The sequence below is a fragment of the Quercus robur genome, chromosome 12 (assembly GCF_932294415.1).
Source record: "Quercus robur chromosome 12, dhQueRobu3.1, whole genome shotgun sequence".
Lineage (NCBI taxonomy): Eukaryota > Viridiplantae > Streptophyta > Magnoliopsida > Fagales > Fagaceae > Quercus > Quercus robur.
The window spans coordinates 35,793,140-35,820,299 of record NC_065545.1 but is presented as its reverse complement, the minus strand read 5'-3'; the positions used below and the strand labels follow the sequence as shown (position 1 = coordinate 35,820,299).

Sequence of the window (27,160 nt, the reverse complement as noted above, 5' to 3'; positions counted from 1 at the left end):
ATGTGAAGCAGAAATGGAAAAGGATGATCAGCTTCTAGATCAGCTTTTGCAGTCTAGAAGTCTGGCTATGGAAAGAGTAAAAGCTAGTCAGCAAACTTTTATCCTAGTAGCATCACTACTTGATCGTATACCTAACCTTGCTGGATTGGCACGAACATGTGAGGTATGTTATGGTGCTCATAATACTAGGTTTTTTTCTCTACCCCCAGCACCCCCTTTTTCTCCTCTCTTGAGTTGTTTTAGAATATTTCCTAATAGTTTAAGCTTTTGGGATAATCGGTAATTTAATATATAATTAAAACAGGTGATCATGAGTTCGAACCTTGCGTTCATTCTCCCTTCCTTTTTCAATGTCAAAAACCCATATCCTGGGCCCCACTTATTAAGGGGGAGTTTGGGCCCACATGTGAGGGGGATTGTTAGAATATTGGTTAAACGATTAAATTCGCTATTTCCTAATAGCTTAAGCTTTTGGGACAGTTGGTAGTTTATCAACTTATACTTCTGCCATTTCATGTTTTGGCAGTATTATTATCTCACTCTTCTTTTTTATGCCAATTGTTGTTCCTTGCAGGTATTTAAGGCATCAGGATTGGCCATTGCAGATGCAAATATATTAAGTGATAAACAGTTCCAACTCATCAGGTTTGATGATAGTCCAATACCCTACATTTGAAGCTCTTTATATTCTATACCTACATTGGATCTTAGTTGGATCTGGAATATAATCTCTACATCATGTTTGATAAATGGCAACTCTCTCATAGAGAATCTTTCTCATTTCTTTCCTATAAAACTTATTTGAAATTTAAGGGTTGAGTACCTTTGGAATTTGAATTCGTGTCAACTAGCATGGGGTTTATCATAATGAAGTGATTTAAACTTAATAAGGTATAATAAAGCAGCAGGATAGCAGTTTCAGATGTGGGAGAATCACCTAAGATTGAAGATTCATGTGATTTGGTCTGTTCTGTTGAATATTTATGTTTTTTTTAGGGATAGATACCTCTTCTGTTGAATATTTAAGTTATAAATCAGATACTTGCATCACCTCTCAGTAGTCTCAGGTACAAGCTAACTCGCTAGATATAGTCTTATTCTAATCTGCTATATTGTTCAAAAACCCATACAAAATCCACACATTTGGTGTGTTCTCCCCTCTCACATCAAGGTTTCTATATATTATTTCATATTCATAGCTTTTGAAGTAAATATTCTTACAATTTTTCGGCCAGTCATTTAAGCCCATTGTTTTGTTTTCTAGTGTGACAGCAGAGAAGTGGGTTCCTATCATAGAAGTCCCTGTGAATAGTGTGAAAGTTTTCTTGGAGAAAAAGAAACGAGAAGGCTTCTCTATATTGGGGTTAGAGCAAACTGCAAATAGTATACCTCTTGACCAGTATGTCTTTCCCACAAAGACAGTAAGTTGTTCTGCGAACTCAGACCTTCCAGTTCATTTAATATTGAAAAAGTCAGTGGAACTTGATGAAATACATTACGTACATCTCTATTCGTCTTACATTCTTATTGTAATGGTAGTAAAAGTAGGTTCACCTAATCTGTGCTCATAAAAGAGGGTAAAAAAAAAGGCTTACTTGGGTTCTGTTGGTCAAGAGGACAAGGGAGTAAACTTTGCAAATTTCTTCTCTTCCCCTTTTCAATTTTCCAGTTTCAATTTTACATTGGTGGAAGTGCTTCCATTTAATTTGTTATAAAATTGAAAATTTCATTCAATTCTCTGTATATTTATTGTTCTGGTCATTTCATCATTTTGTCAGGTCCTTGTCCTTGGGCGTGAAAAGGAGGGTATACCTGTGGATATAATACATATTTTAGATGCTTGCATTGAGATTCCACAATTGGGAGTTGTTAGATCTCTCAATGTTCATGTCAGTGGTGCCATTGCTCTCTGGGAGTATACTCGGCAGCAAAGGTCCCAATAGATCTTCGTTAAACACAATGCTGTCTTTCAATTATAGTTAGGGATTTTCTGGATGTAATGTCTCAGCAGCATATGATTTTACAAACCACATGCTTCCTTGTCTTTGTATCTGATTCATATATTGATCCATTTGTGAATATTTTTTAATGGCGCTGTTGTCATTGTTGGCCTTTTTGACAATAATATGTGGATTAAACAATGATAGGATGATGGAGATCTAACAATTAGATTCCATTCTTTGGCTTTGTTTAATAAAATTCCTGTTTACTCATCAAAATATATAATGCCAAAACCAATTCAGGTGACTAATTGGTGTCACATTTGTTTTGATATGATGTATTGATGTTGCTTCATGATACTATCAATAACATGGTCCAAATTATTATTGTCGTTGTTGGCCTTTTTGACAAATAATATGTGGATCAAACAATGGTAGAATGATGGAAATGTAACAATTAGATTCCATTCTTTGGCTTTGTTTAATAAAATTCCTGTTTACTCATCAAAATATATAATGCCGAAACCAATTCAAATGACCAATTGGTGTCACATTTGTTTTGATATGATGTTGCTTCATGATACTATCAATAATATGGTCCAAATTATTGGATAAATTTTATTTTTTAAAGGACAGAATTTTCCTTCAAACCAGTTTGGATTAAAGTTTCTTCTACTCATTACATGGCAATTGGAAAGACTATACTTTTAGTCAAATGACTGACTTAAAAGTCATGTGATTTGTTTAAATGATTTAATGAATCATAAGATTTGATACATGTAAATGGTCTTATAACCATCAAATAAAAAGCCTGTTTAGGAAGACCATCTAATTCTCCGGAAAGGATCAATTTAAACATAATGTTTTGGAGAAGATTCCAACAACATAATATAGAGAACAACTTTGTCCGTGTCCTCAGGTTTTCTGCTACAATATCCATCACAATGTCAGATACCTATGAACGCATGTTTGTTTGTTTTCATCAGCATATGTGAGAGTATCATTGCGATGGTCAGTGAATCCCTTCTCTGCGTTGATTTCTAAAAGTTTATTGCATTTCTGTGGGCACTGAAATTTTTGTACCTAACTTTCTTTAGCATGGAATAGAACAAAATTCATAAGACAAAAAAAAAAAAAAAAAAAAAAAGAAAAAAAGAAAGAGAAGTGGTTTTATTGTATATTATGGATCACATAATCTATAAACATAATGAAAAATTCGATTCTGACATTTTTTTTTTTTTTTTACTTCCATTCTATTAGTTGCATAATACACCCTGTAGATTTGTATTCATATAAATGATGCTTCACCTATTCTTTTGTAATGTTGAAGACAGTTTTGAAATAAATCCCTGCTTCTTTTGCCCCTGAAAGAAAGAATTCATTTGTCAGACCAAAAGATTATGAGATTTACACTACATGAAATTCACTACTTATCTCACCGCTAAATCTTTCATGACATCTTTAAGCGTATTGGTTTTTGATCCACGGTGTTTCTTCTTCTTTCTTTCTTTCTTTCCTAGCTTTGGAACTTATCAAAGATCTGAAGAAGTTTGGAAGCAGGATTTTCCAAATGCCAAGGCAAGCTGGTGCTCTATCTTGTTTTCGCTTTCTCTGAAAAGCGACAATCTAACAAATCAAAATTGAAAATAAATACTCAATTACATCCAACGTTAGCATCTTCCTAAACAAGAAAGCTTATAGAAAGTAGAAACAAATAGATATTGAAGGGTATCAAAATGGTTAAGTTGACATTCTTCCTTCTCTGTATGAAATATTACAAAATTCTACATGCAAAATTGGCCTAAGGGCCTTATAATATAATTGGCACCTCCTAGTATTTCTAATTGACATGTTCAAGATTCAAATTCCCCCTTGGTGTCAAATGATTTATAAATAAATAAAAATAAAAATAAAAATAAAAATAAAAACCTTGCCTTTCTGTAATGATGCATCAACCAAATATTTGTAATTAAAGGAAAATGGTAAATGATGCAATCAAGGATTTAAATGCAGCCTGGACCAAAGATTAGGTATTGTAAGCAATAATTATGATGCCAAAAGGCTTGTCCTAGCTATCACAATATATAGTAAATGATTTAGGATTTGTGGTGGGGGTTGAAAACTTTAAATTAGTTTAACTGATAAATTGTAACAGTACGTTGTGTGCACAAATAAAATTGACAAAAGAAAACACACACAAAAAGAAGCTTTGATAAGAACGCTAGGCTAAGTATATACAATAAATATAAGATACAAGGTTGTACTTGGGTTGAAGGTTGCTGGTTGTGGTTGCTGGATGAAGTTGGCTTTAATGGTAAGGGTGTGATTGTTGCTGATCGAGAAGACTCCCGTAGATGTTTAGAGTACTGAAGCAGCTGGGCTCTCCTATCATAACCTTTACCAGGTCCAGGAGCACCATGGTTGACTTGGGTTACCTCTCTTTTGGTGGTGTGATGAAGATAATGATGATGGTGGTGATGGTGATGATGATGATGATTTGTTGGCACCTTCTTCTTTCTTGGACGCTCCACATACACTGTTACTAACACTGCCTTTTCTTTGCTACATGTTGCCTGAAATTTAATACCATGTCAAACATATGCTATTAGAGAGAGAGAGACAGAGAGAGATGATTTACCATTTTTGTTGGAATGTTGGAGAGGGTGAGAGAGGGCTTAATGGATTGAACAAGTATATTATATATATGTTTTGAGTGTGTTTGTATATAATGTATGCATATATGGATGTTTAAAAAAAATAAAAAAGGTATATATATGCGTGTGTGGATGTATAGTTGCATGTATTATAATGCAGGCAGGATTGCAGGTGCTTGGCTACCCGTATTCCCCAGAAGAGGTTTAGACATATCTATAGGGAGGCTAACAAGCGTGCTGACTGCTTGGCTAGAATAGGCTCTTTGCTTGATAGTGACTTTGCTGTATTTTTTAGTCCGCCTGTGGACTTGGTTTTTTGGAGGCTGATGCCACTGGTCTGTTTGTTCATAGGCTTTGTACTGAATCTCTGTTGGTTGTTTAGTGTTTAATGTTAATTCCTTTTTACCAAAAAAAAAAAAATGCAGGCACAGGAAATATTATATCCGGATTGAAATACCAGGCCAAACAGAGAAGGTCAACATGACACCATTGATCCAATCGAAACCAAACACATTACTAAATGTAAAGGAGCTTTCAAATAGGCAATTCCACACTGATGCAATCTACATTCTTTTTATTTTTATTTTTTGGGGTTAGACTCTCTCAAGTCAAGAGCCAAAGAATCAAGGACACTACGAAACAAAACCTACGAGGCCACTTTGCAATATGCCTTTTCGCTTTACATGGCAATCACGAATTAACAGCCACTGTTATACCCAATTCGAACGACAAATTAATCTATATATTAAAGCATAGAGCTCGTGTGAGAAAATATAAGATTCTGTCAAGTGACAAGTTTTTTAAAACTCTCTCATTTAAGTTTCTATTGCATCAAAATTTGTATTTATGTAAAATTTTTAGTTCATTGAATATGACAATGAAGTAAATACACATTAATTATCTATAGGTGTGCACTAATTATATATAAAAATATAAATAAGTATTTTATATGTTTTATTAAAAAAAAATTATATAAGAAAGCAAAAATCTCATGTGGGAAATTATGCAGTTCTACCGTGTGACACTTTGTAGTAATTTTTTATATAACTTTTCACCTCACATTCTTTACATATTACTATTTTCACTTAATGTTTAATCTATTATTATCATACTTCAATAGCATAGACGTGACATCATAAATTTTATATGACATTTTCATAAGTCAACTACACATCAACATGATATTACAAAAAATCAATAACATAAACGTGACATCATATATTTTCTATGATATTTTTGTAAGTCAACTAAACATCAACATGATATGACAAAAAATTTATACTAACTCCAATGCATTGAAGAAACAAAAATTATGATTAAACAAACAATTAACTTATTAGTTACATCACATCATAACTAATTTCTAATTTATATGACATTTACTTTATAGTCTAAATTCTTCATCTCCTTAATTTTGTATTACATCAATAATTTAACAAAAACCTCTTCATATTATTGTAAGACTATTTCATGTTATTACTTTAAAATATTTTGAATATTTTATATAATCCTTTCACATAGCAACTTACAGCATTATTCGCGCATTACACGGACCCATTGCTAGTTTTATTAAGAACAAAATTTAGTTACAAAATTGGTTGTATTCTAAAACTACAACCTTACTCAATATCTTTTTATTGGAGATGAATTTTGACAAATCCACCATTAGATTACATTTTTTTCTTATATTCTTCATACTTGTAAAATTTCTAGAAAATTAAAGATTAATAGCTGTATCATCAATAAATTGTTTAAATTGCAAGTTTTTGTAGTTTAAAATTCTGCATAAAATATATCTGATTGGCACAAAATTTGACATGTGTATTAAGAACGTAAAGAACAAGCAATCTAATTGTTAGATTTTTGAAATATGTAATAATGTTAATAATATTGAGTAAAGTTGTAACATTAGACTACAATCAATTTTATAACTAAAATTTGTCATTTTTTTAATGAGTAGTGTTTATTACACACCACTTCTTCTTCTTTTTTTATGAAATTTTACACACCACTTCTTCTTCTTTTTTTATGAAATTTTACACACCACTTAACACATATAATTGTACACGTATTATTTTTCTTCTCACACTAAGAAAATACCTTATATATATATATATATATATTTTGCTCGAAGCTTTCCTGGGAAACAAATCATATTGAAATTATATTTTTCAAAAGAAAATCATTATGGAATAGATGGAGAAAAAAAAAATACTTTGAAACAGATCTAAAATCCAAAACTAATTAATGTTAGAATAATTATAAAATTATACCATCAATATTAGGCTTTATTATATAATTAATTATACAAAATTACCAAAAATTAAGGATAAAATTTTCTCCAAACTAATTAGGAGGAAAGTTCTTCAAACCCACTACATGGCAACTCAAAAGACTATTCATGTGTACTTTTAGTCAAATGATCTACTTAATAGTTATCTAGCTTGTTTAAATTATTCCATAAATCATGTGATATAACACATGTGACTAATCTTCTGATGTATCACAAAATGAGTTGGAAGGATCTTCTAACCCAATTTATAGTAAAACTTTGTCCAAAATATAATATCAATATATGTATAGTTTTAACTATGAAACTACATGTTTAATTATAATAATTTAGTATTCCTTTGTCTCTCCTTTCAAATACTTTTATTTGATTATTCAGCTACAATAATTTAAAGAAAGAACTTAATTTAAAAAAAAAAAATTGTTCAAATATGGATCAAGCATGTATGAATTTTTAAAAGAACTAAAATTTTAATGGAGTTTTGTCTAGATTATCAAATTACGATTTTGGAAATGGACTGAAATAAAGACTATATAGCTTCTGAAGAATTAATTGAACATTCTAACTATGATTTAGACCCATCCATTGGGTTATACATTGGCACAAAAACTAGTTCCTTATGGGGCGTATTACTTGCTTATCATGGTTTTGGGGCATACCATGGGCCTAGTCATGGGGATATAATGTGACCCATTGGCAAAAAAGAATAAGATTTTTGAAGAATATAAAATTGGACTGCAAATGATGTTTTCTTTCAAGCCCAATGAAAATACGTGCAAACATTTTCGAGAATCGAGACAAGACGGGAGTTGAGCGCAAGCAAAATTTATCCCATTCCTATCACCTTTTTAGAGAGAGAGAGAGGAAAAAAAAAAAAAAAAACAACCTTGCTAGAACAGAATAGATCATGTGGGATGAGAAATTTTTGTCATCCTAAATTCTTTAATCAAATTTGAACCTTTTAAAAGTTTTGGTATCACAAAATCTTATCAATGCCTTCTGTATACAAGGCTTAACTAACAATGAACTTTTTGAAAGTTTGTACTTTTTATCTTTCAAGTTTGAATCGTTATGCCCAAGAGTTTTTAGTTCAATTAATACTTCTTGATATCATCAAATTCTCCTTCATCTCTATTATAATTATCAAATTAAGTGAGTTTCAATTACCTTAAGGACAAAATTTAGTTATAAAATTAGTTACAGCCTTAAGCTACAAACTTATTTAATATCTTTTTATTAGAAGTGAATTTTGGCAAATTCACCATTTGATTACATCTTTTTCTTATATCCTCAATACTTGCAAAATTTCAAGAAAATTAAAGATTAATAGCTATGTCATCAATAATTTTTTTAAATTACAAGTTTTTGTAATTTAAAATTATGCACAAAATATAAACTTATAGATCATATAGTAAATAATATCCGATTGACACAAAATTTAATATTTGTATTAAAACGTAAAAAACATGTAATTCAACGGTAAGATTTTCAAAATATGTTATAATATTTATTTTATTGAGTGAGTTTGTAGTCTTAAGCTAAACTTTGTCCTTAACTTAATTGGTAAAGTTTTTTGTCGTAGAATAAAAATTCAATGATAATAAAGAACAATTATTATGAATTGAATGTTATAAGTTAAAATTTATTTTATTTAAAAATAAATAAATAAAGTTACACCAAATTCTCTATGGAGTTCCATCTCACTACATATAGTATGAAACTTGCATAGTGGAGTAGGATTAATTAATGTTAATTGGTATTTGATTTGGATTCTTTACCTTAATTAGTCTTAGGTACAGCTGCTGAACATCTTTTTATATTAGTATCTGATAATGTCACTGAGTTCCATGTGGAATAGCTGCAACGGAAAATTCAATGGTAATAAGTAAATGCCTAAATAGAAGGCCAGCCTTCTTGATTACTCAATCAGCTGCTTATTTTTCAAAGCACTTCTTCTATCGGATACAATTTTTTCAAACTAATGCACAATTTTTTTTTTTTTTTTAATAAACCAATTTAGCAAGTTGACAAAAAGTTTTGTCCCTAATAAGCTTTCTCTATGCAAAAACATTCCTGAATCTTGATTTTCTTTTGGCCTTTGGGCGGTAGATAATCGAGTTTGGACTTATATACTGTTTGTTTTATTTGCTTAAACACCAAAAAGTACTTAGAAATTAGTACGAAATTTGATATGCATATAGAAAATATAAAGGAGCCAATTATCTTTTGAATTCTGTTTAGTGCTCGTGTGTATACTGAATTGATATGTGGCTGTTTTAGGACTTGTATCGTGCTCGCATCTTCTCCGATGCACAAGAACATCAAAAGTAAGCCACATCCAATATAAAAATATATTAATAAATAGTGAACCTTTTTTTTTTTTTTTAAGAAACAAATAAACATGAACTAAGCGAAGCAAAGCGAAGGTTTTATAAAATTAATTCAATAAAAAAAATATTAGGTAGTATGATATACTAAGTGTGGGGCCAGAGAACTTACGACCCGGCCCACTTTCCACTAGGGCCCAAGGCCCGTGCCAAGGAGGGTAGTTGCCGAGGACAATTAGGAAAAGACCAAATAGCATAGAGACGCAGTCGAGGATGACCCTGTCTTCGGCATCCCAAGACTTCGAAGGGAAGAGTGACATGCCATTAAAGGCAGTCTCCAAAAGGCCCCCAGGAGAAGAGGCGAGTAGAATGGGACCCACGTGGGGGTACGGTGTGGAGGTGGTTTAAGGTAAATACGTCCCCTCCGCATTGAATGCATCCACAAACGTCCTAACCATATTAATGAGAAAATACGCCTCAACAGTGTGGCTTCGGTTATTGCAACTAACAAAAAGCAAGGGGAGGCAGTTGATGGGACATATACTTGAATAGGCACCTGCCTGATTAACAAATGGAGGGTCAGGATCAGCCAAGAAGGGCTATATAATGTGAAGACTGATGCGCTAAGAGAGGTGGCTGGGAAAAAAATGCCAAGAGCCAGAGCTTCCCAGACCGCTTCAAGGAAAAAGACTCCTCGAGCGAACACGATTTAATTTTGTATGAACACCACGACTAACCACCGTCTGGTGACCAAGGCCTAACCTTTCAAACCCACGCTCTACAAATGATATTGTTTGGACCTTTTTACGTGCGAACCCAATATCATTTTGGGTCGTTACAAATTGAGTCCTTACAATTGGCGCCGTCTGTGGGAAGGCTTGTGTGTTGGCACAGGCGGTGGGTAGAGAAAGTCTCCCCGTCACTTCCAATGGCCTGTCATAGTGCTCTAGCACAGAGTTCCATTAGGGGCTATGCTTTTTCATTAGGGGTTACGTTTCGAAACGTCAGTAGAGCGGATGGTCCTAGGGGCTTGGCCGAGGGGCTAATCTCCCCAAACCAATATCTCACATCTTGGTCGAGGGGCTAATCTCCCCAAACTTAAAAATCAAGTTTTGGACAGAACCAAGGTATTGCATGGTCCTCGGACTCAAACCTATGGGGAAACCAACTACTTAAAAACTAAGTTTTTGACAGAATCAAGGTATTGCATGGTCCTCGGACCCAAACCTATGGGGAAACCAACTACTTAAAAATCAAGTTTTGGACAGAACCAAGGTATTGCATGGTCCTCGGACTCAAACCTATGGGGAAACCAACTACTTAAAAATTAAGTTTTGGACAGAATCAAGGTATTGCATGGTCCTCAAACCTATGGGGAAACTAACTACTTAAAAATCAAGTTTTGGACAGAACTAAGGTATTGCATGGTCCTCGGACTCAAACCTACGGGGAAACCAACTACTTAAAAATCAAGTTTTGGACAGAACTAAGGTATTGCATGGTCCTCGGACTCAAACCTACGGGAAAACCAACTACTTAAAAATCAAGTTTTGGATAGAACCAAGGTATTGCATGGTCCTCGGACTCAAACCTATGGGGAAACCAATTACTTAAAAATCAAGTTTTTGACAGAACCAAGGTATTGCACGGTCCTCGGACTCAAACCTATGGGGAAACCAACTACTTAAAAACTGAGTTTTGGACAGAACCAAGGTAATCTGGATACTAAGTTGGACCTAACAATACATGGGACATCTCGGGTGATGCCTATATCTCCATTGAAGGAGGTTCAGACACGAGTTCAAGGCCCTATGGGTGCGGGTAAGCTAACGTTCCGAAACATGATTCTAAATATATCGCATGCACAACCATTCATACATGTTAAGATAATTAGTTCAAAAATCATAAACAATAGTAAGTATCGACGAGGGAAACTAACAAGTAATCAAAAGGAAAAAGGAAGAAAATAATTTCATACATGTGTTCAACAGGTTCAAACTACAAGCAGACTACAAAGTTTTCAAAATAAAAAAGAAACTAGTTAATCATTAAACTAAAAACAAATACGGAGGCTGGTCAGGATTTCTACTTCTTCAATTCTGTATCGGCCACATCCTGGGAAGGCAAAACAGGACCAGCTTCGACGCCCTGGAGTCCTTTCTGGGGAAGACTGAGTAGGATCGATGTCGGTACTCTTGGGGACCTCAGCGAGGGGAATTGCCTACAGGGGCTGGGCAATTATGGCTGGCTCTTCGGCATCAGGGATCTGAGCGCTGACCATAGGCTCGGCATCCTCTTTGGGCACCTCGGGATCCCTACTTTCAGGTGCTTCTATCATATCATGAAGCTTTCCCCCTTTTAACGACTCGCCAGGAGGGACGCTGATCTGTGCAGCCTCTGACTGAGTAACCCCTGCCTCGTGTTGATCGCTTACAGCCTCGGAGCTGGCGGAGGCGGCCTCACGGATGGCTAGAGGGTAAAATATGCTCTCCGCCTTCCACAAATCAAACGAAGCATCCACCCCAGCTCGCTTTAAGGCCTCTTCCCAAACCTGGGAGCAGTATAGCCTGCACACCTCGGGAATTTGGGCTTTAAGGGAGGCTTGGGTTTCAGCTACCCCCGTATTGTAACTCTTATCTTCGGCCTTGTCCCTAGCAGCTTCGACCTCGTTTCTGGCAAATTCAGCCTCCTGCTTGGCCCTCACGGCTTCGTCCCGGGCATACTCCGCCATACCTTTAGCATTCTCTGCCGTGATCAGTCTTTTCTTCAAATCACTGGTCTGCTCCTTGGCTATTTGCAACTGATCCTCGGCTTTGAGTAGACGTTTTGTCTGTTCCTCGGCCTGTTTTTGGGCGCCATCTAAACCCGTAGAGGCGCTACCCCTCTCTCGGATAGCCTTCTTTAAGGCATCCTTGGCCTTTGCGAGGTCGTCCTCGGAAGTTTTGAGAGTCCGCGCGGCGTCTATGCGTTTGGAGCGTTCATTCTCGGCGGCCTTACTCTGCTTGTTAACTTCCTCCTCCATCCTATAAGTGGCCTGGAGAGCCTGTCAAGTGAGATAAATAAATCGTGAGTGACAGACCGGGAGCAAGAGTTAATAAAGTTTTGGGTTTCAAGAGCCTTACCATGCCCAAGTACCTCTTCGTACTGAGGAAGACCTCCTGCATCCTCATTTTCTTCAACTCATCCACGTCGGTGGGAAGTAGCATGGTTCTCCCTAATGCGTCGGCCACATAACCACCCTCACCATCTCCAAGGTCCCTCATGGACGCGGTTTCCAGCAGTGGCCCCCCGTAGAGCATTGGGGTGGGAAGCCAGGCGCTTGGCAAGGATTGGACTTCGATCCCCTTCCCCTTGCTTTGGGCGGATTGGGTTTCGGTCTCTTTACCCTTACTTTGGTGCCCAATCTTTAATTGTTTCACACGCAGGGCTTCATCCCTTTCCTTAGAAGATTGGGATTTTCCCCTGTCCATGGCTTCCTTATCCTTGGGACTCCTCTTTCTCTTTGAGTCAGTGGGCTCCGGCCGAGGAGGCAGAGCTGATTGGGGAGGAGCAGGAAGTTTGGGGCGGGGAGATTGTGGCTGCGACTTGGTGGAGGAGGACCTAGTCTGGATGGTCTGGGGCTGAGGTGGTGGAGAGGGAGCACTGGACTACGGTGTTCCTTGCGCACCCTTCCCCGTTTGACCCTCGAGGAGGTCGAATAAGCTGGTTGGGGGCTTTCTCTTAATTCCCATCTCGGCTCGGGAGGATGTAGCCACTGACAATAGCTCCGCTTCGGACAAGTCTGGGTCCCTTAGATCGCTAGAAGGATCCTCAGATGGGCCGACTTGATCAAATGCCCCAAAACCCTCTTCGGACGGATCCAAATTATCTTCGTCCTCCGCTACGCGATGAAGCGACGAAGAGCCCCCCAATGGGATGCCCTCTAGGACAGGATATCCTTCAGAGATCAAAAACCCTTGTTCAACTACTTTAATTTTTGGAAGCCAAGGACGGTTAGCGCTAATCATGTGCTTTGGGTCGGCAAACGACTTCTAAAGGGGAGCGTATCCTAAGATTTTGTGAGCGACTCTGACTTGACCATCTTTGTCATTTACAAAAATTGCCGCCTGAAGAACAGTCTCCAAGTCCACCCGGTTAATTAGGTGAAAGTGCCGATGAAAGGCGTTGGGATCTGCAAGAAAAAGACATGCGCATGGTTAGTAACCGAACCACGTCAAATTAAAATGGTGCAAAGGATCAACGCCCTTCTACTCTCTATACCCCACCTGGTTCTCCCTCCACCATTGGGCATGGAATGCCGTCGTGTCATTCCCCAGATACAATAAGAAAGTCTTTGTTCAACCCCTTGCTGGAGTCGGGGAGGCACTGAATTAATCGAACCCTTTCGTCTGTGGTCTTCATATAATAGATTTTGCCCTTTAGTTTTTGGAGATTGTAGCACCAATTCACGTCATGATAGGTTAGTCTTAGCTCCATTTTCTCATTTAGGGCATCCACACAACCCAGAATCCTAAACATATTGGCGGCGCACTGGGTGGGAGCTAACCGGAAATGCCTAAGGTAATTCTTCGTTACTGGCCCCATGGGGATTCTCATACATCCCTCTACGAAGGCGATAACAGGAATTACCACATCGCCCGTATTTCTCAGAATATGCCACTCCCCCATCTTACAGTGCCTCAAACTCACGTTGGGGGGAATTCTATAATCGGCGATGAACTTTTCCATCGCCTCTTCGGTCTCAACCAATTTCCTCAGTCTCATTTTAATCATCTCTAAGAACTACTAAACAGACTCAACCAACTACGGGAGAAGGAAGGGAACAAGAGAAAAATAAACCCAGAAAAGAAAAAGCACGAATTAATGAAGGCAGAGAACTTACAGAAAAGAGGAAAGGTGTCTCGGACAGGCTTTTTGTGCCGGAGACAGACTTGAATTTGGACGAAAGTTCAGATGAGCCCAGGGTACATGCACTAGAACTCTTAAATGCAAAACTGAAGAGACAAATCAGTTCCAAAAATCATTTATGCCTCCCATCGAAAGTAATTGCACGAATTTTCCCGCCCATAAAGGCCAGGAAATCTCCACCGTTAGATCTCCATCACGCCATTGAACGTGGGAAGCACAGAGCCGCCCGCATTTAATAAGGGCATGTTTCACCTTCCAAATGCTCTAAGAACGTGTCTCGGGTAGGCAAAAAGTCTCGGGAACCGATAGGTGACAAGGATTGACAAGTATTGACAGACGTCTGATGTCATCAAAACCCTCCTATCCATCCGAGGAGCCGGATAGCAGGATTTTGAGGGGCTATTGTGGGGCCAGAGAACTTATGACCCGGCCCACTTTCCACTAGGGCCCAAGGCCCGTGCCGAGGAGGGTAGTTGCCGAGGACGATTAGGAAAAGACCAAATAGCATAGAGACGCAGCCGAGGATGACCCTGTCCTCGGCATCCCTAGACTTCGAAGGGAAGAGTGACATGCCATCAAAGGCAGTCTCTAAAAGGCCCCCATGAGAAGAGGCGAGTAGAATGGGACCCACGTGGGGGTACGGTGTGGAGGTGGTTCAAGGTAAATACGTCCCCTCCGCATTGAATGCGTCCATAAACGTCCTAACCATATTAATGAGAAAAGACGCCTGAACAGTGTGGTTTCGGTTATTGCAACTAACAAAAAGCAAGGGGAGGCGACTGATGGGACAGATACTTGAATAGGCACCTGCCTGATCAACAGGTGGAGGGTTAGGATCAGTCAAGAAGGGCTATATAATGTGAAGACTGATGCGCTAAGAGAGGTGGCTGGGAAAAAAAGGCCAAGAACCAGAGCCTCCTAGACCGCCTCAAGGAGAAAGACTCCTCGAGCGAACACGGTTTAATTTTGTATGAACACCACGACTAACCACCGTCTGGTAACCAAGGCCTAGCCTTTCAAACCCACGTTCTACAAATGATATTGTTTAGACATTTTTACGTGCGAACCCAATATCATTTTGGGTCGTTACAAATTGAGTCCTTACACTAAGTATAACTAAAACTCAATTATTATTATTATTGAAGAGTAAATACTTTTTTTAAAAAAACAAGAGTACATAATTTAAATTGGAATTTCAACAAGTGGGAAGGGAAATTAAATTCAAACTCTCTTTAATACTCTATCCATCCCAAATTGTTTGGCCTATATTCCATTTTGGGATATCTCAAAATAAAATTTTCTTTCTAAAATTAACATATAAAATTCCTAATATGTCCCTTACTTTATTTAAAAATTTAATGAGGATAGTTTTGAAATTTTGTATCTTTTTATACCAAAAAAACAATGCATTGAATGATGCTTCCTTAAAAAAATTCAAATTTTGAAATAGGTCTAACAAATTGGGAAGGAAAAAATAGATTCAATAGAATAATTAGACCATACCACATAAATATAAAGCTTTTTTTTTTTTTTTTTGAGAAAGGGGTATGATTATGAACTTTATTATATCATTAATCAATAATCCGTATATCTCTACACCAAAAGATTTATATTTTCTTTCTCAAAAAAAAAAAAAAAAAAAAAAAGCCCTTCCGCGCAGCCCCCCCCCCCCCCCCCCCCGCCACAAAAAAAAAAAAAAAATCCCACTCATAATAGACTAACATAATTTTTCACTTGTAAAGACTCAATTTGTAACGACCCAAAATGATATTGGGTTCGCATGTAAAAAGGCCCAAACAATATCATTTGTAGAGCGTGGGTTTGAAAGGCTAGGCCTTGGTTACCAGACGGTGGTTAGTCGTGGTGTTCATACAGAATTAAACCGTGTTCGCTCGAGGAGTCTTTCTCCTTGAGGCGGTTTGGGAGGCTTTGGTTCTTGGCCTTTTTTTCCCAGCCCCCTCTTTCCGGATTGCTTGCTTCCCCTTTTATATTAGCTTGTATCCTTTATCCAACGTCCACGTGTAAGTTCGACTTTCCAGGACTGATACTTGTCCCATCAGCCCATACCCAAAGTGGTTGGGGGTGGTTGTAAAAGCTGAAGAGCATGATTCGGTCAGGTGCAGAGTATTCAATGGCAGTAATGGCAGTTTTCCCTTTGTCCTTGGTCGCCATACTGTCCAACGGTCCTTTCTTTATCAACATAGATATTTTAGGTTTTTCCCAAAACTGTTCCTATACCGCTCTTGCCCTTTCTTTCAGGGGTACCTTGAGAATGCCGAGGACAGAATCATCCTCGGCTATATCTCAAGATTACTTGGACTTTTATTATACGTCCTCGGCTATATCCTTCCTCGGCTCGGGCCTTACGCCCTAATGTAAAAATGGGCCAGGGCCACAAATTATTGGACCCCACATCACTATTTTTTTTTAAATTGTTATTAGATTACAAGACCATCATTCTAATATTTCTAACATAGATGAGACATTATTTCCTTTTTTTTTTTTTTTTTTTTTTTAAGAAGGGTGTTATTAGACCCCTTGTTTTTTCTTTTTGTTTTTTGGTACATATAACTCAACTAAAGCATTAGGGTCATCAAACAAAGTAATTTTTTTTTTTTTATGGATAGAGTTTAGTTACAAATTAATTTAGTTGTTGTAGTCTTAAGTTACAACTAACAATAGAAAAATGATACGTGTTCTCATCACGTGCAATGCATAAAACTCTCTTAAAATAATTTGTGTACAATTATTTGAGCATTCTTTAGCAAAGAACACATATGACATATCCTCTTTTTTTTTTTTTTTTTTTTTTTGAGAATTATATGACATATCTTCGGTTACAGACAAGTTTTGTAGCCAATTTTTATTTTTCTTTTACAGCTATAAACTCGTGAGCAAAATCACGAGGATTTCGGCCTTTCTATTGAAATCTAGCTTTTCAAGGAGGATGTAGGCCTTTACAACATCTCAAGATGAAAAAGGTAAATCATTTTTTTCCTGCCCAAATGTTTGTCCGTAGAGAAGGAATTGTGTCTGGCACAGGTACATTGATTTAATTATCAATTAGAATCACACTACGCAATTAAAAAAAAAAAGAACAAAAAGAAACTTATCATATCTTTTAACGATGTCTTGTGCAAAAGTTAGAACTCATCAAATCAATAAGAATCTCTCTTTGTTATATAAAAAAAAAAAAAAATCTTATTTATTTATTTATTATTTATGGATAAAGAATCTTTCTTTGTTCGCTGAATCAATCAGAATCTTGCTATTTCTATATGAAGTACCCTTTTGCGTTGAGTAGTAACATACCGACCATAATTATAGCTATAAACTCTTTGTTATAATAGGATTAAAGAATTAAAGTATTAGGCTTTTTCCCCTCCCATAAATTGAGAAAACAAAAACCCACTTCTTTCATTCACAAATATTATTATTATTGGGTTAAAAATTAAAAATAACCATAAAGTTATTGGTTATACAATTTATTTTATTTATTCTAGAATAAATAAAATAATTGTATAACCAATAACTTTTTTTGTTTATTCTATACCCTGGACGTGGAGTTTTTTTTTTTTTTTGAGAATGAAAAAAGGGTGGCTCACGTGTGTTATCACAGCCGACCACACCCCACAGATACATCGCCAGTGGGTACCACTAGCACATAATGGTGCCCGCGACTTGGACTCCACCCTTGTGCTTTGTTTTTTTTTAGAAACCAAAGTCCAAACCCCACACCTGTGGGGTATGAGGACTCGAACCCCCATCTGGACGTGGAGTTCACAATGCCATATAAAGACCAAAACAAGAGCTAGGAAACAATTGTCAAGAAAACAATTAGCACCTTCTCAAAAAAAAACAACGACAACAATTAGCAAAATTGTGTTAAGTTTGACAATAAATTCTAACTCAACATATCAAATAAAAATAATGTTAAGAGTTTTGTGGATCAAATGCTTAATTAATTTTTTGGCACTTCATAGCGTATTCATAGGAGACGTTTGAATTATTAAAAAAAATTGTGTTAGTACGTGTGTAATACATGCCTTCAGGTATTGTATTATAGGTCCTATTAATGGGTGCTCTTCGGCAGGGGTGGAGGGTGGGGCCAAGGCTCTTGACTTTTCCAAAAATACCCTTCCCTTTTATCTTTATGTCAAAAATTCAAAATTTTGAATAAATTTTAGGTAATGATTTTTTAAAAAGTATAAATCCTCTTTAATTTATTGTTATCTCATTTATTTTTCTTTTGGGGTGTGGTTTACCTCAAGTATTTTTTTAACTGGAATCCTTTTTTCTTTTAATGAGAGACTGCCACGTCACCTACTAACTAAATAAAAAGTGGAAATTAAAACGCACTATCACTTGCTATTATATATTTAAAATAAAAGAACATATCTAGTTTAAAAAATACTAGAGGTATGTCAAACCCTTCCTTTTAACATTGACCTTTTGTCCTATAGTATAAGTCATTAATTTTAAGAGCATTTAAAGTAAAATTTTATAAAAAATATATAAGTAAATCTCTTTAACCATTTTTTTTTTCCAAAAATAAAGTCATAAACATTTATATTTATATAATTAAGGATACTAGAATTTAATGATAGATTTAACTTGGCTCCTTCCAGAAAAATTTATGGCTTTGCCCTTAGAGAAGTTTCATGGCACTTTTATTAATAAACAATTTTAGAAAAAATTTGGCACAATTTTCATGAAAATTATAAAAAATATTATTTATTTTTTTCTTTTTTTATAAAAATATTTTAAAAATATTTTCTAAACCAATTCTGGTAGGACATCCGTTTATAGTTTATACATCCGTTATCTTTTGCCCTGTATTATTCAAATATTCGTGATACATGCACCACGTATTTGTAGTTTGAACAACAACGTGAGGGCTTGATGTTATGGATAAATTTCCCAAAACATCCCCCAATCCACGGGAGTTATATGAGTCATTTCAAATTGAATATCTTCTTCCACAAATGGAAAATGAGTCAGATTAGACTGATTAGAGTCAGCGTCAATGTTCCAACCTCCAAAGTCCACTTTGTCATTTTGCATGCATTAAACACTGCCAGAATTTTTTATTTGAAAAATCAATTCTATATAAGGCTATATAAGCTATTCTCCCTTAATATCTGAGCCTCCTTTCCAAAAAAAAATAAATCTGGCCTCAGATTCACCTACCCCATATCAGTAACACCCAGTTTTGTTTCTTTACATTTGGTTTTTGGGATTTAGATACCATTTCAGTTTCTGGGTCCTCACTGTTTCATTGGGTTTACTACTTTGCTTTGTTAGGTGAGGCAGCCATGAACGCCCTTGCAGCCACTAACCGCAACTTTCGCCATGCAGCTCGCATTCTTGGCTTGGATCCCAAGCTTGAAAAGAGCCTTCTCATACCCTTCAGAGAAATCAAAGTAACAATCAACTATTTCTACACTGTTACTGTTAGTGTTTGACTGTGTGTGTGCTTTGTTATTGTTTGAAGTGTTTGATCTTTGCAGGTTGAATGTACGATTCCAAAGGATGATGGGACTCTGGCTTCCTATGTTGGATTTAGAGTGCAACATGACAATGCTCGTGGCCCAATGAAAGGCGGAATCCGTTACCATCCTGAGGTTATCTTCATTTTTTGTGTTCTTTTTCATTATTGAGATGATTATGCATGTTGAAGCTATTTTGATTTGGGATTTTGGGTTTTGGGTTTCGGTCAAGTTCAATTCTTTTATCTGTTTAAGATAAATATACGGCTGCAGGTTGTTGTTTGGACCATTTGCTTTGTGATGTGGAATCTTTATTTTTGGGTAATATTATGTGGAATCTGGATTCTTACTGTTTGAGTTTATGCATGGTCAAGCAAAAATGGATTATGAAACTCATATTTGTGGTCTTTTGAAACACATCAGGTTAAAAATAACAGGGTTTAAATTAGTTTCTGTTAGATCAACCTTAATGACTAGAATTTTGATGATCATATCTGAATTTAGTTTCAACTTTTCTTACTTAACCAAGTAATTAACCTTGATTTACACAGTTATTATACCAATGGCTTGCTTGATTGAAATATTTCAGTAATTTATCTCCATATTCTGTACCAGACTTGATGTAATGAAGAGGATTTTTTTTTATCTGTCATGATTGACAAACATAAAACTGGAAAATTGAAGTTCATAACTTCTTAATGTAACAATTTAATGTGAACAAAAGACTTACTGGTAACTTAAAAAGTAAATTAGGATCTCCAAAGCTAATGGTTTGTTTGTGCAGATGATTCAAATCACATTGTAGCACCTGATTGTTTGATTACATTAGACAGTATTCATATGCTGTGGCACTGGCTTGTTCACTGAGGACGAAGAAGATTTCCTTCTTATATGTACTTCTATAATGATATTAATAGTGTTTACATGATATGGTAGCTAAATTTTATTGTAAATTTGTGCGTGCTTGTAAGTTTGGTAAATCAAGTGTTATTTTGCTGTTTCGTGGTTTTATTATGTACAACTGTAGTTTTTTTCTTTGTTTTTCCTATTCTAGTAATTGTCTGTATCAATGCAGATTAGATTGAGCAATAACCCAAACTAAAAGCGAATTAAAAATTTCTGAGTTTTCATTTGAGGACATGACTTATAAATATTTTATATTAGTGGTCAAGTATATCCTGAATTTATGGATATGAACAGGATAGCATTTGTGGGTTCCAGTAAGGAGGACCAGAGAAGCAATCTGGGTGACATTGAAAGTGTTACAAGAAGTCATGAGGTTGTTGAGAAATAAATGTTACACAAGGTGGATAAAAACAACATTTGATCAACTATATTATGAACAAATCATATTACCCTAGAAGCCTAGATACTATACATTCTGATATGGTTGATTTCTGGAAAAAAAAATTTTGATTGGTATAGAGTGGGTTGGGGGAGGTGGGGTTCAAAGCTTTCTAATAATTTTAGGGCTATATGAAAATGTACCTTGTAAATTTTTTCCTTCATATGCTTTTTCCATTATTATTTGTTTGTCTTCAATTCGTTTGAATGATCTTGCGATTTATTATAAACTTAGATTAATGCTTATAAAAGATTATAAAACTAGAGCATTCATTTATAGTTGTTTGGTTCTATTTTAGGTTGGTCATGGCAATAAGTTATATCTGTAGAAAAATCTTGGTATTAACCTGTAATCTCTGTTTTGTAGTTGTGAAGTGTAGACAGGGAGCCCAAATTTAAGTTTTAGTGTGCAACATTTCCTTGTTCCATTTCATTGTTTTTCAGCGCTAAAAATGATATATATAAGCTGTCTAAAATCGTGATGTATGAGAGACAGCATCAATTGTCTCTTCTTTGCTTACCAAATGAAACCATGAAGAATAGAATTGATACACCTGAAATTTCAGAGGAAGATGCAGGACAAATGGTTATCAATAACTGGCATGGGGCCATCAAGGAAGGGATCAAAGGGATTTCCAAACATTCTCTCAACTGTTTGAACAAGCTGCCTGATGCTTATAAATTACAAATAAATATGTCAGATGTTGTTTGTCATCTAAATTATTACATGTTTCAGATTTCATATATTATTCTCTGTTTTTGTTAAGAGGAAATAAAAAATAATAATCTTAATAAGCACGTAGAGTCCTCTAATTTATTGTACAACCAACTATGAAACTGATGCTTAGTATAACTAAGACCCATCATGGTTTCCTTTAGAAAACTCTTCATTATGGCTTGAATTTAAGATTATTGCCTGGGACTATACTTACAGGTTGGCATAAAATAGCTCCCTTATCTTGCAAGTTTTTATAAGCTCTATTGAGTACTGAACTTTCAAATTCTCCTGTGTAAGGTTGACCCAGATGAAGTGAATGCTCTGGCTCAACTAATGACATGGAAGACAGCTGTAGCAGACATTCCATATGGTGGAGCAAAGGGTGGGATTGGATGTGACCCGAGGGACTTGAGTATTAGTGAATTAGAACGTTTGACTCGTGTGTTCACTCAGAAGATCCATGATCTTATTGGAATTCACAGGGATGTTCCTGCCCCTGACATGGGAACTAATGCACAGGTATCTTGTTTCCAGTCCCGTGACTAAATGAGTTTTGATTATCATAAAATGCTTACTAATTTTCAAATTGTACAGACAATGGCATGGATTCTTGATGAGTACTCAAAGTTTCATGGGCATTCACCCGCAGTTGTGACAGGAAAACCTATTGTAAGTAAAAGAGAATTATAAAAAATGTGGCCAATTTAAATTGACATACGGAATTGATTTTTTTTTTTTTTGGTCCTTTTTACCATTTAAGGATCTTGGAGGTTCACTAGGAAGGGAGGCTGCAACAGGACTTGGGGTGGTTTTTGCAACAGAGGCTTTACTCACTGAAAATGGGAAATCAATCTCTGATATGAAGTTTGCTCTACAGGTAGCATGAATGTCACAAGTAAACCTGCCTTTTTGGGGGCTAGGCAGATTACATGAATAACCATTCTGTTTTAGTCCATTTAATGTAGATTCTTGTAATTTTTTTTACTGAAAACTACTTGCAGGGTTTTGGAAATGTGGGCTCATGGGCAGCAAAGTTTATTCATGAGAGAGGAGGCAAGGTAGTTGCTGTTAGTGACATCACAGGTGCACTTAAAAACCCAAATGGAATTGATATCCCAGCTCTGCTGAAATACAAAGATGACAATGGAACTTTAAAGGATTTTAAGGGAGGAGATTCTATGGACCCAAATGACTTGCTTGTATGCGAATGTGATGTCCTAATCCCGTGTGCCTTAGGTGGAGTTCTCAACAAGTATGTAATCTGCTTTTTTATTACAATCAGGCTGCTGATCAACATTAATTCTATCTTTCGTATCACACAACCTAGGAGGAATTGTTTGTCAAATTTTCAGAGAAATTGCAATTTTAGATAACTACCTTAGGACATGAAGAATCAAACATTTTATGACTTTCCATTTCTGTATTTCGACCATCCTGATTATTTCAAACAAATACAATCTAAGTCATTTACGGTTTACTTGTATCTCTCATTTCAAGGGAAAATGCTGCTGATGTTAAGGCAAAATTCATAATAGAAGGTGCAAATCATCCCACTGACCCTGAGGCAGATGAGGTAACAGTGTAGACGTGTTTTTACGAATTTGGTAAGGGAAAATATTTACTTATATCACAAAATATATCTTCTCTGCAGATCTTATCTAGGAAAGGAGTTCTTATCCTCCCTGACATATATGCAAATTCTGGCGGTGTGACTGTGAGCTACTTTGAGTGGGTACAGGTGAATTTAACTGCCAGAAAACCCGCCTCCCTCTGCATAATTATTTTTCTTCTTGGTGCTGTCCTCCATATAATGATAAAATATTTTTTGTTATTTAAGTCTTAATCCTATACGGATTTATGATATTTTGGTATGTACACTCATATTAAGCTGATTTTTTACTGGTGCTTAAATATCTCTATCTTGCTTGGCTGCAGAATATTCAAGGATTCATGTGGGATGAAGAGAAGGTGAACTTTGAGCTTAGCAGGTACATGAGAAGGGCTTTCCATGAAATCAAGGCAATGTGTAAAATTCATGACTGCAACCTGAGAATGGGGGCATTCACTTTGGGGGTGAACCGGGTTGCACGTGCTACCCTCTTGAGGGGCTGGGAAGCCTGAGGCAAGCTCTTATTTTCCTTACTTTGCCCATCAGATGCATCCAGAGGTTATCATCCAAGAAGTGAAAACAGAAGTTACAAGCCTTGCTATTTTTTCTTTTCTTTTCTTTTTTCCTGTTTTCTTTGAATCTCACTGTTTCAGTAATGGAATTTGGCTGTGAAATGAGTGTCGTTTTTGAGGAGTGGTATTTCTAGGTGGGGCACATGAGGAAAAAATTGAAGATGAATTAATAGCTGTTTAAAGAAATGAAGAATTAACTTGAAGATTGTTTCTTTGCCTACAATATTGTGTGCTTCCTGCGACTCATTCATAAATATCAACATCAATTTGATCCTTTTCATACTTGTCTAGTGTCATTTAGGGGACAATTGGGTAGCTCAATGCTTTGACTCAGGAAGGGTGCAAATCACTTCACATTAATTGTAATGGGAGGTTGTTGGAGCACAATAAATGTGGAGAAGACTGTTATTTTATACGAGCGACGCTTCTTCCTAGATGAGGGATCTAATGGTGTGGTGAGACCGGCATAACGATCCCCTTAATCTTGCCTTATCGAAATGATGGCGAAATGATGGTGACTTTCCGTTATAAGCAACTTTGGCTAGGCTTGCTCTTTGCGCTAGTGTTGCATGGCTTGACCCTCTACAGGTGTAATGCCAGGTTTTGGATATAAATTTGTGTGTTGATTGTCTGCTTCAGGCGACTGAACAATAGATGTTATTAATGCAACTTCCTAAGGCCTCCACTTGTAAAAAAAAAAATATATATATATATATATATAAAATATATTTATTTATATATTTTAATTACAAAAATTTATTTTAAGTATTTTTATATCAATAAAATGCATTAAAAATGTCCCGTTGTATCCTAAAATGTAGAACATTGCACAATGATAGTGTAGACAGCTTGATAGGACAAGACTGCACAATCTTGTCCACAGGCCACGACAAATCAAGCTAAGCCCATAGTTCACACTCCTCAGTCCTGACTTCATAGCTGGCTCCCACACACCACATGGCCATACACTAATTAATAAGTTATCACATCTTTTTTTTTTTTTTAATACAAACTCGTACTTTATCAATTATTATAAATTATCACACCAATTAATAATTTGATGTATATTATATCAACTCATTTGTATTATAGCTGTGCGGTATAGAAATTGAAATAAGGTAATAGTGTCACGTGTCATACCCATAGCCGAGAAGGCCATTATCGTGCTAAGGAGTCCATGCACTCGGATGGTAAAACTAGAGGGGGGGCCACATTGGAGAGGAAGAGCTTCAGAGAGTGGGTTAGCCCTAACGTGATTGGAGAGATGAAGCTACTATCACATTTATTACACCTCACCAAACCCCCTGGCCACATTTATGTGGAGAAGACTCCTAAGCAATACTGTCTTGATTGCCGCAACTCACAAAAGACTAGGGAAGGCATCTGATGGGACAAGCATTCGAGTAGTGGCCTGCATAATCAACAAATAGAGGGCCAGGATCAGCCAAAAAAGGATATATAATGTGAGGGATCCTCTAGGGATGAGGGATCGAGAAACCTATAGAGAAAACACTATAGCAACAAGAACTGAAATTGTAAATATACTTAAGGACCACTCTCCTCAGATTTTGTCGAGGAAGGTTTTCTTTGCATAGAGTTTGATTTTCTTTACTTTCTTACTATCTTTAATCCACTATGCGCATTGTTCGATCCATTGAAGTCTAGTCTTTAAGCCCACTCTCTACAAATTCATTGCGTTAAGCTCTTTGGACTTGAATCCTTCTACCTTTTGGGCTCAGGATCCAAACCCAGCCCCTACAATAGCGATATTAATTTATTGAACCATGTAACAAATTAATTTTTATTTGTGTAGGTTTAGACTTTAAAGTTTAAAAAATGATCTACTTCAAATTTTCACCTAAGACCCCCAAAATTGTTGAGCCGACCCTGGTCTGCTTCTAGATGGGTATGTTGTGTTCAGGTTTTGTCAATTTTAAGAATCACGCACCTAACAATAAGACCGCAAGAATAAGGGTTGAACACTGAGTTTCAAATGGCATCAGGGAGGCATGGCAAGAAACTAACTGTAGTCTGAAAGTTGTCAAATAGTCTACAGCAGAGAAACCATTACTTATGAGCCAGGTTAAGACCAATGTTGCATTTGTTGTTAGGGATAAAACATGGCTTTGGAGCTCTTGCCAAATTTGATAAGCTTTTGGAGATTCAAAGCAGACTTCATCTACTCGACTTGAAAAAGGATGATAGAGCTTTATGATCTTCATCCCAGCATTGTGTGTGCTCACACTTTCAATAAAATTGGAGAAAAGGGTGGCGTTGTGGATTCCAACCAAAGCTAAATAGAATTCCAACCGAAGCTAAAATGATCCAATGGGCTTGGTTGTGGGTAATCTATATAAATTCTTTGGGTCCGACATTGAAGATAGAGCCCATTTGTTCACCTTAAGGAAAAAGGTATTGTGCAAGCTAGGGGTGTACATAGGTCGGGTCGGTTTGGTTTTGGACTCAACCCGAATGCGACCCACTTACAATGGGTGGCAAGTGGAGAGACCTGCCACCGATTGCCAACAACAAGTCGAGTCGGTTTCGAACTCAAGTGAATGTTTGTTGGTAGGTAAGGTCACCAGATTCTGTTAGAACTAGTCGGATTAGGGCAAAAATCATCGAAATTGGTAGGGATTTGGCTAGATATTGTTGGATCTGGTCAAGATTTCACTAAATCTAGTCAATATCTCACTGAATTTAACTAGCTAGGCCAAATTTTGATCTCACCGAATTTGACAAAGTTTATGTTTATCATTGGTCAAGTTGGGTGGCTTAGGTTTTAGAGAAGAAAACCAACCACTTTACCCACCAGCATGGGTTTTGTAGGCGAAGACCTATGGGAGCTTTAGATTAGGCAGAATATGAGTAAGATTTGGTCAGTTCCACAATTTCTGGTTGGGTCTAGAGTCTAGACACCCCTAGTTTAAGGTAGCTTGGTGGGCATATTAAGATGGTACAAATGCTAGAAAAGTAGCAGAAATGAAGTTGAAGAAGTATTGAAGTCACCATTTATCTAAGCTACAATTAGTTTTTGACCTACAAATAATGTGGAAGTTAGTTGGTTTGTTATGCAAGTGTACAGGTGTGGAAGTTAGTTGGTCTGTTATCCAAGTGTACAAGTTTTAGCTATTAATTTTTCTTTCTCACCTCTCTAATTCTGTCAGTATGCAAATGACATAGCTATGTATTTTTGCACTTAGTTAATCACGATTACAATTAGTTATATTTCATTTCTTTTTTCTCTCTGGTTTTTCCTTTTCTACAAATATTGTAATGATATGATATTAGAGCATTTTTCACATTTAT

At 36.3% G+C, this 27,160-nt stretch overlaps 3 protein-coding genes and 1 long non-coding RNA gene across 5 annotated transcripts in view; 2 read left to right on the top strand and 2 right to left on the bottom strand.

Moving 5' to 3' along the window:
- LOC126710567 (uncharacterized) overlaps positions 1-2,272 on the top strand; it is a 42,648-nt gene extending 40,376 nt beyond the window's left edge. Inside the window, exons 32-35 of the mRNA XM_050411096.1 lie at positions 12-163; positions 575-645; positions 1,265-1,421; positions 1,779-2,272. Coding sequence (XP_050267053.1) covers positions 12-163; positions 575-645; positions 1,265-1,421; positions 1,779-1,943 — 545 coding nt within the window. The 3' untranslated portion in view covers positions 1,944-2,272. The remainder of the gene's footprint in view (positions 1-11; positions 164-574; positions 646-1,264; positions 1,422-1,778) is intronic.
- Positions 2,273-3,091: 819 nt separating this feature from the next.
- LOC126710212 (uncharacterized) lies at positions 3,092-4,774 on the bottom strand. Of its 2 annotated transcripts, none has more exons than XR_007649601.1 (4): positions 4,579-4,774; positions 4,205-4,513; positions 3,380-3,566; positions 3,092-3,304 (listed from the first exon to the last, which is right to left on the bottom strand). It is a non-coding gene; the product is annotated as an uncharacterized LOC126710212 (long non-coding RNA). The 2 variants fall into 2 exon arrangements; XR_007649600.1 differs by having other exon boundaries at positions 3,380-3,551.
- A 6,658-nt stretch (positions 4,775-11,432) lies between these two features.
- On the bottom strand, positions 11,433-12,233 carry LOC126708443 (uncharacterized). The gene has a single exon (XM_050408238.1). It carries the CDS (start codon positions 12,231-12,233, stop codon positions 11,433-11,435), a length of 801 nt encoding a protein of 266 aa, XP_050264195.1.
- A 7,076-nt stretch (positions 12,234-19,309) lies between these two features.
- Positions 19,310-24,074, top strand: LOC126709637 (glutamate dehydrogenase 2-like). The gene is made up of 10 exons (XM_050409944.1): positions 19,310-19,328; positions 19,424-19,542; positions 19,630-19,743; positions 21,968-22,189; positions 22,265-22,339; positions 22,431-22,547; positions 22,672-22,922; positions 23,168-23,243; positions 23,322-23,408; positions 23,606-24,074. The coding sequence occupies exons 2-10, from the start codon at positions 19,435-19,437 to the stop codon at positions 23,789-23,791; spliced, it is 1,236 nt and encodes a 411-aa protein (XP_050265901.1). The 5' UTR covers positions 19,310-19,328; positions 19,424-19,434; the 3' UTR covers positions 23,792-24,074.
- The last annotated feature ends 3,086 nt before the right edge of the window (positions 24,075-27,160 follow it).